Here is an 8947-nt window from a genome sequence, read left to right as displayed (position 1 = left end):
TCACAAGTCTATTTAACGCGTCGTTCTGATTACCTAAGCATGGTTAGGTTGTGCGTGAAAAGTTACGCTAGATTAGTATGTCGCGTCACAAGTCTCTTTAACGCGTCAGCATGGCTAGGTTATATACCCAAAGTGTGCGTGAACAGTGACGCTAGATTAGTATGTCGCGTCTCAAGTCTCTTTAACGCGTCGTTTTGATTACCATGCTTATGTCGCGTCACAAGTCTCTCAAACGTGTCGTTCCGAATACGAAATCATGGTTAGGTTATATTATGCAAAGTGTGCGTGAAAAGTGATGCTAGATTAGTAAGTCGCGTCTCAAGTCTCTTTAACGCATCGTTTCGATTAGCATGCTTATGTCGCGTCACAAGTCTCTCTACCGCGTCGTTCCGATTACCTAATCATGGTTAGGTTATATTACGCAAAGTGTGCGTTAAAATTGACAATAGTACTTATGTCGTGTCACAAGATACTTTGACGCTTCGTTCCGATTACCTAAACGCAAAGTGTGCGTGAAAAGTGATGCTAGATTTGTATGTTGCGTCTCAAATCTCTTTAACGCGTTGTTCCTATTAACTAAGCATGGTTAGATTATATTACGCAAAGTGTGCTTGAAAAGTGACGCTAGATTAGTTTGTCGCGTCTCAAGTCTCTTTCACGCATCGTTTCGATTACCTAAGCATGGTTAGGTTATATTACGCAAAGTGTGAGTGAAAAGTGACGCTAGATTAGTATGTCGCGTCTTAATCTCTTTAACGCGTCGTTTCGATTACCATGCTTATGTCGCGTCACAAGTCTCTCTAACGCGTCGTCCCGATTACCTAAGCATGGTTTGGTTATATTACGCAAAGTATGCGTTAAAAGTGACGCTAGATCACTATGTCACATCACAAGTTTCTTTAACACGTCGTTCTAATTACCTAAGCGTGGTTATGTTATATTATGCAAAGTGTGCATGAAACGTGACTCTAAATTAGTATGCCGCATCTCAAGTCTCTATAACATGTCGTTTCGATTACCATGCTTAAGTCACATCACAAGTCTCTCTAACGCGTCGTTCCGATTACCTAAGCATATTTAGTTCATATTATGGAAAGTTTGCGTTAAAAGTGAAGCTAGATTACTATATCGCATCACAAGTCTCTTAAACGCATTGTTCCGATTACCTTAGAATGGTAGGCTATATTACGCAAAGTGTGCGTGAAAAGTGACGCTAGAGTATGTCGCGTCTCAAGTCTCAGTAACGCGTCGTTTCGAATACCATGCTTATGTCACGTCACAAGTCTCTCTAACGCGTCGTTCCGATTACCTAATTATGGTTAGGTTATAAAACGCAAAGTGTGTGTTAAAATATACGGTAGAGTAATATGTCGCGTCACAAGTCACTTCAGCGCGTCGTTCCGATTACCTAAGCATGGTTAAGTTATATTACGTAAAGTGTGCGTGAAAAGTGATGCTAGATTAGTATGTTGCGTCTCAAGTCTCTTTAACGCGTTGTTCCGATTAACTAAGCATGGTTAGGTTATATTACACAAAGTGTGCGTGAAAAGTGACAGTAGATTCATTTGTCGCGTCTCAACTATCTTTAACGCGTCGTTTTGATTACATAAGCATGGTTTGGTTATATTACGCAAAGTGTGCGTGAAAAGTGACGCTAGATTAGTATGTCGCGTCTCAAGTCTCTTCAGCGCATGGTTTTAATTACCATGCTTCCCACAAGTCCCTCTAACGCGTCGTTCCGATTACCTAGGCATAGTTTGGTTATATTACGCAAAGTGTGCGTGAAAAGTGACGCTAGATTAGTAAGACACGTCTCAAGTCTGTTTAACGCGTCGTTCCAATTACCTAAGCACGGTTAGGTTAGGTTACGCAAAGCGTGCGTAAGAAGTGACGATGGATTACTAAGTCGCGTCTCAAGTCTCTTTAACTCGTCGTTCCGATTACCTAAGCATCATATTAGGTTATATTACGCAAAGTGTGCGTAAAAAGGGACAGTAGATTACTATGTCGCGTCTCAAGTCTTTTTAACGCGTCGTTTCGATTATTTAAGCATGGTTAGGTTATATTACGCAAAGTGTGCGTGAAAATTGACGCTAGATTAGTATGTGGTGGCTCACGTTAACGCACTGTTTCGATTAACTAAGCAAGGTTAGGTTATATTACGCAAAGTGTGCGTGAAAAGTGACGCTAGATTAGTTTGTCGCATCTCAAGTCTCTTTAACGCGTAGTTTCGATTACTTATGCATGGTAAGGTTATATTACTCAAATTGTGCGTGAAAAGTGACGCTAGATTAGTATGTCGCGTCTCATCTCTCCTTAACGCGTCGTTCGATTACACCATGCTTATGTCCCGTCACAAGTCTCTCCAACGCGTCGTTCCAATTACCTAAGTGATACCGCCCTAATAATATCAGAACTCCAAGCATCGCCTAACGAATGCTATGCTCGCCCAACATCTGTCTCGGGCGGACTTATCCAGGTCTGCCATCTAGACGACCTCATCCACTCCGTTCCCTGACACCCACTACCCGGGATAATCGGGAACGTGCCTTCACCATTATCAATAATCGTGGGACAAACCCATGATTTACCAGATAACAACCGCCTTAAACTCATTATAAAAGGAAGCCACCGAATGCTGAGAAGGGTAAGCACAAATCAGACTTAAATACTCTTACATTCATTTACCTACCAAAAAACCCTCTCTGACTTAAGCATCGGAGTGGCTTTCAGGCTGAGCAAGCCTGAGGTCCTTTGAGCTTATATTTGTTACTTGTGCAGGAAAAACAGTACGGGCGACCCTTTAAGATCGACCTGTATCATTTGGTGCGGTGAGCGTGGAACTTATCAGTTTCGTCGTTCCTTTTAGATACTTTTTCAGAATTTGCTTTTTCAAGAATGGATCCCCTACGAGATAACACTCTACCAGCTACCAACAGAGAAGACAGGGAAACAGAACCACCGGCCCTAAATCTGTTCCCCCCAACCAGCGAAGAAGGAGAAACCAGCGACCCCCTGGCGATAAGACAGACGATACCTCCGATAGCCATAGCACCTGAGGAAGAGCCAATCAACAACCAAGCAATGTTCAAGGCTTTCCTAGAAATCACCAGTCTACTCAAAGACATCAAACAGAGTATCTCGTTAAAGTCGCCAGAGCAGGGATCAGCGAAATCACCAGTACAGAAGTCAACATCGACCATGGACAAGGGAAAAGAACCGATGCGAGAGGAAGGTGCCCCGGAAAATTCAGCAAAGAAACAAAACGCCCCCATAGTAATTCCAGACGAAGAACGTTGGATGGATGAACAACACACCCTCAAAGGCGGAGAAGAGCATCTGGAGGAAAAAGTCCGCCAAGTCATGAGCAGGCTTGGAATAAGATGTGAAGGCGTAGACATCTCTCTTCGAAGTGACTCACCACTTGCAGATTTCATCATCTCTCACGAGTTCCCTACAAAGTTCAGATACCCTCCAAATTTGGAATCATACGATGGAACAGGCTGTCCCAAGAGCCACATTCACAAATTCCAAGCGGTGATCAATGTTCAGACAAACTTAGATCACGTACTATGCAAACTTTTTCCTACTACCTTAAAAGGTCTGGCGCAGGAATGGTACCAGAGTTTAAAGCCAGGATCAGTGCTGACGTTCAAACAATTCTCAGGACTTTTCCAGGCTAGATTCTTAGCATGCATCCCTCAAAAGAAGCTGTCCACAGACCTGCTGGCCATCATGCAATGGGAAGGAGAGACACTCAGGAAGTATGTAGAAAGATTCAATAAGGAGGCGATGCAGATAGAAGACCTGAGCCAGGAGATCGCCTACACAGCATTACTCAATGGAACTACCAACTCCGACCTACGAAAGGAATTGTTGGCTAAATCACCAAAATCATTTACCACACTGATGACCTTCGCACATACACAGATCAGAGTGGATGATGGCCAGAGAGAGATAGAGAATCGCCTCGGACGAGTAGAAGAACGAACGTTTGCGGAAAGAAGAAATGGGGACAGATCGCCCACAGGAAAGAGGTTCGGAGAAAAAGGCAACGACCATTTCAGAAATAAAAGAAAAAAAGACGAAGATAGGCGATATACGCCCCTGAACACGACCAGAACCAACGTACTGTTTTGGGTAAAAGACAGCCGAGAGAAGGTCAGATGGCCAAGGAAGATGAACGCTGCATCAGCCAGCAAAAGAGACAACAGCAAATACTGTGAATTTCACAGAGATAACGGCCACACCACAGATGAATGCTGGCACCTGAAGGAGGAGATAGAGAAGCTGATAGAAAGGGGATCCCTTTCCCAGTTCGTAAAAAGGGACACCGAAGCCAGAGAGACGGAGTCAGAAAGAAAGAAAGAGCGGAAAGAAGAAACCGCCAGAAGACCCAGACCAGAGCCAGCAGGCGTGGTTAACGTAATAATGGGCGGATCGACCGGAGGAGACAGCAATACTACAAGAAAGAAAGCTGCAAGAACAGTCTACTCAGTTAGCCCAGGTGCGCCAAATGCTAAGAAATTCAGAAGCGTATCTTTTTCGGAGGGCGATAGTCATGGCTTATCAGTCCCCCATGAGGACGCCCTAGTTGTCAAGGGGCGACTCAACAATTTCGAAGTATCTCGGATGCTTGTAGACACGGGAAGTTCGGTAAACATGATCACAATGGAGGTGTTCGGCAGAATTGGACTCAAGAAAGAAAATTTGACACATGTCTCTACTCCACTGGTGGGACTAGGAGGCAAATCTGTACAGGTGGAAGAATCACTGGAGATAAACATCCAACTGGGGGATGGAGAGATCTACAAAGAGATCCGAGCAGAATTCATGGTGGTCAATATGGACTTCGCATACAACGCAATTCTCGGAAGGCCACTTTTGCACGATACGTGCGCATCCATTTGCATGAGGTACCTACTAATGAAAATCCCAACCAGAGAAGGCGATGCCGAAGTCAGAGGATGCCAAAAGTCAGCCAGAGAAGCATACTTTACAGCTCTCAGGAAAGTACATATAACCTTGCCAGTACTAACAATGGAACCTCCAGAGAAGAAGGAAAGGGCGGAGCATTATGGGCGAACCGCGAAAATCGAATTATCCCCAGGAAAGGAGATAGAAGTTGGAGATGAGCTAGAAGAAGAAATCAAACGATCTCTGACAGAAAACCTCAGATCGCTTGGAGACTCCTTTGCCTGGACAACAGACGAATTGATCGGAGTAGACCCGGACGTCATATGTCATCGGTTAAACATAGCGACCGACGCGAAGGCAGTGATACAGAAGAAGAGAAGGCACTCACCCGAAAAACAACTCGCCATCGCAGAAGAGGTCGCCCGGTTAAAAGCAGCAAACGTGATCAAAGACGCCTACTACCCCAAGTGGGTAGCAAATGTGGTGATGGTAAAAAAGTCCAATGGCACTTACCGAATGTGTGTGGACTTCACAGATCTGAATAAAGCATGTCCCAAAGATAGTTTCCCGCTTCCACACATTGATCAGTTAGTAGACTCCACAGCAGGTCACGCCCTCTATACATTCCTAGATGCCAAGGCGGGATATCATCAGATACCCATGGCACCTGAGGACCAGGAGAAGACGGCCTTCATAACGGACCAGGGATTATTTTGTTACAAGATGATGCCCTTCGGTCTGAAGAACGCAGGAGCCACATATCAGCGGCTGGTGAACTCAATATTCAGAGATCAGATAGGAAAACACATGGAAGTTTATGTGGATGACATGATCATCAAAAGCATCCGAGCTGAAGACCACCCAACAGATGTGAAGATAGTCCTAGAGACGCTAAAGAGATACCAGCTAAAACTCAATCCGGAAAAGTGCGTATTCGGAGTACCGGCAGGCAAGTTCTTGGGATACATGGTCTCTCAGCGGGGTATTGAGGCTAACCCAGATAAAATCGAAGCGGTCTTAAAAATGACACCGCCACGGAGCATACATGAAGTCCAGAAGCTCAACGGCCGGATCACGGCTCTAGGTCGGTTCATGTCCTGCTCGGCAAAACGATGCCTGCCTTTCTTCAAAACCCTGAAACAGATCAAGAACTTCACATGGACAGCAGAATGCTAGCAGGCGTTTGAGGAATTGAAAAGCTTCCTATCCTCGCCCCCACTTTTGGCGAGACCAGATCCGGGCGACGTGTTATATTTATACATCTCTTGCTCTGACGAAACAATAGCAGGAGTATTGGTATCGGAAAAAGGAGGAGAACAATACCCGATCTACTACATTAGCAAAGTACTCAGAGATGCGGAGCTGAGATACCCGAAGTTGGAAAAGCTGGCGCTGTGCGTATACACCGCCACCATCAAGCTCCGACATTACTTCGAAGGACACCAAGTCATTGTACGAACCGACCAACCATTACGAAAAATCCTCCAGAAGGCAGAGACAAGTGGACGCATAGCAGAATGGGCCGTCAAAATAGGAAGCCTGGGCGTTATCTATGAAGCTCGAAAAGCACTGAAAGCTCAAGCACTAGCCGACTTCTTCGCAGAATTAACATTCAAAGAACCCATGGAGGACAAAACGACTCCCTGGGAGATACACGTCGATGGAGCAGTTTGCGGAGAAGGAGCGGGCATCGGAGTCGTGCTCAAAGGACCAGGAAGAATCCAAATGGAATACTCAGCAAGACTCGAATTTCCAGCTTCCAACAATGTTGCGGAATATGAGGCGCTGATAACAGGGTTGCAATTATGCGAAGAGCTCAATATCTCCGAAGCCCAGATCTACAGTGATTCACAACTGGTCGTGAACCAAGTCTCAGGGAACTTCGAAGTAAAGGAAGCTACATTGAAGAAATACGCCAAGCAAGCCAAAACCTTCTTTGCCGATAATGGGCGATCCTGGTCGTTACAGCAAATACCCAGAGCAATGAATGGAAGATCAGACGAATTGGCAAAGTGGGCAGCAACAAAGAATTACGATTCGATGAGAAATATCCCTCATGAAATTAAACGACAGCCTAGCTTCCAAGGAGAAATCGAAGAAGGCGAAATGCTGATAGTGGAAGAAGAGGAAGAAAACTGGATGACTCCCCTCACAGCATACTTAGCTGATGGAACACTTCCGGAGGACAGAAAGGAAGCTAAAAGAATAGTGGTACTATCATCAAAGTTCAGAATATACAATGGCCAGCTGTACAAGCGGTCATTCACCCATCCCTGGCTAAAATGTGTAAACAAAAGAGAAGGAGAGTACATCATGAGAGAACTACACGAAGGAACCTGCGGAGCACACGATGGAGCATCAACTCTGGTCAGGAAAGCCCTGCTACAAGGCTATTATTGGCCCTCGATGAAAGAACAAGCAACAACGCTGGTAAGAGGATGCTGGCCTTGCCAGCAACATGCTTTGATACCAAGAAAGCAAGCCTCAGAAATGAAACCCATCGGCAGTGCATGGCCGTTCGCCCAGTGGGGTATGGACATCCTGGGACCTCTCCCTTTGGCCACAGGACAACAAAAGTTCCTGGTAGTGGCAATCGACCACTTCACCAAGTGGATAGAGGCAGAACCACTGGCAAAAATCACCCAGCAACGCATAACTAACTTTTTCTTTAGATCTATCTTGTGCAGGTTTGGAATACCGAAGGTGTTAATCACAGACAACGGAAAGCAGTTCGACTCAGCAAAGTTTAGGAAGTTTTGTGCCGAGTATCAGATCGACCTAAGGTTCACTTCGGTTTACCATCCACAATCAAATGGGCAAACCGAAGTGGCTAACAGAATCCTACTGGCCGGACTAAAAAGAAGACTAGACGAGTGCAAAGGAAGATGGGTAGAAGAACTCTACAGCGTCCTATGGAACTACCGTACCACCCCTAGAGAATCAACGGGCGAAACTCCATTCGCCCTAGCCTATGGAACGGAGGCTGTAATTCCTGTAGAGATCGGCGCACCCACGCCAAGGACAGAAGACAACCAACTAAACTTAGTTGAAAATGAAGCAGAGCTCAGGAACAATCTGGACCTCTTGGACGAAAAGATCAACAGATCAGATATCAGGATGGAAGCCTACAGACAGAAAATGGCAAGACATTTCAACAGCCATGTGAAAAAAAGAAAGTTCGAATTAGGCGACCTCGTCATGAGAAAGACCGAAGTTATGAAGGGAGCAGCAGGGACCGGAAAGCTGCAACCAAATTGGGAAGGACCTTACACCATCAGCAAGGTCATTAAAGAAGGAACATTCAAACTCACCAACTCCATGGGAATAACCATACCCAGAGCATGGAACGCCAACAACTTAAGGAAAATTTAGCAACAGTGCTTCACCTCTCAGCATGATTAGTCATTTAGTATGTATGCATTTAAATTCCTCCAAGTGATATTCCATCACAGCATTGTATTTCAAATTCCTCCAAGTGATATTTCATCACAGTACTACATTTTAATTCCTTCAAGTGATTGTTTCGATCACAGTATTGTATTCACAGTTCTACAAAGTATATATTAATTTACCCTTGCTTGGACAAGGAAATTTCACAGATATTATCTTACATCTAAGAATTATTGTTTAACCAAAATATTTCCAAAAAAGGGGGAACTGACGAGTTCAACCCCACAAAGGAAACAATAAATACATGCGATCTAAGCAAACATCGCCAAATAAAAATGCAAAAAGAGCAGAATAAAGAAATATATATATATTAAAAAGAGGGTAAAATACGCCCTCCGAAAAAGTTACAAGGACAAAATAAAAAAAAAATGAAAAAGGAAAATTATTCCTATACAAAAACTAAAGGGAGAAGGAGGAATCTAAAGCTTGACCTCTGGCTCAACCTTCTCCGGGGCAGCCTCCTTGTTCCCCTCCAAAATATTTGGGACAGATAGCCCCTCCTGCGAACCCCGCCTGGCTGAAGAAGAAGCATCAACATGAATGTTGCCAGAACGGGTGGGAGAAGGAACATCGGCAAGAC

General features: G+C 44.7%; 1 protein-coding gene across 1 annotated transcript; it reads left to right on the top strand.

Annotated features, from left to right (window-relative positions):
• The first annotated feature begins 3201 nt into the window (after window positions 1-3201).
• On the top strand, window positions 3202-8289 carry LOC126681765 (uncharacterized). The gene is made up of 2 exons (XM_050377314.1): window positions 3202-6088; window positions 6203-8289. Exons 1-2 carry the CDS (start codon window positions 3202-3204, stop codon window positions 8287-8289), a joined length of 4974 nt encoding a protein of 1657 aa, XP_050233271.1.
• The last annotated feature ends 658 nt before the right edge of the window (window positions 8290-8947 follow it).

The sequence above is a fragment of the Mercurialis annua genome, linkage group LG5 (assembly GCF_937616625.2).
Source record: "Mercurialis annua linkage group LG5, ddMerAnnu1.2, whole genome shotgun sequence".
Taxonomy (NCBI): Eukaryota; Viridiplantae; Streptophyta; class Magnoliopsida; order Malpighiales; family Euphorbiaceae; genus Mercurialis; species Mercurialis annua.
The sequence above is the reverse complement of the archived record's forward strand: the minus strand, read 5'-3'. Positions and strand labels throughout refer to the sequence as shown.

Bases quoted from the DNA above. Each gene is read 5' to 3' on its own strand.
- LOC126681765 (XM_050377314.1), top strand. From the start codon at position 3,202: ATGGACAAGGGAAAAGAACCGATGCGAGAGGAAGGTGCCCCGGAAAAT. The intron at 6,089-6,202 runs GCTAGCAGGCGT...ACGAAACAATAG, and splicing joins CTTCACATGGACAGCAGAAT to CAGGAGTATTGGTATCGGAA.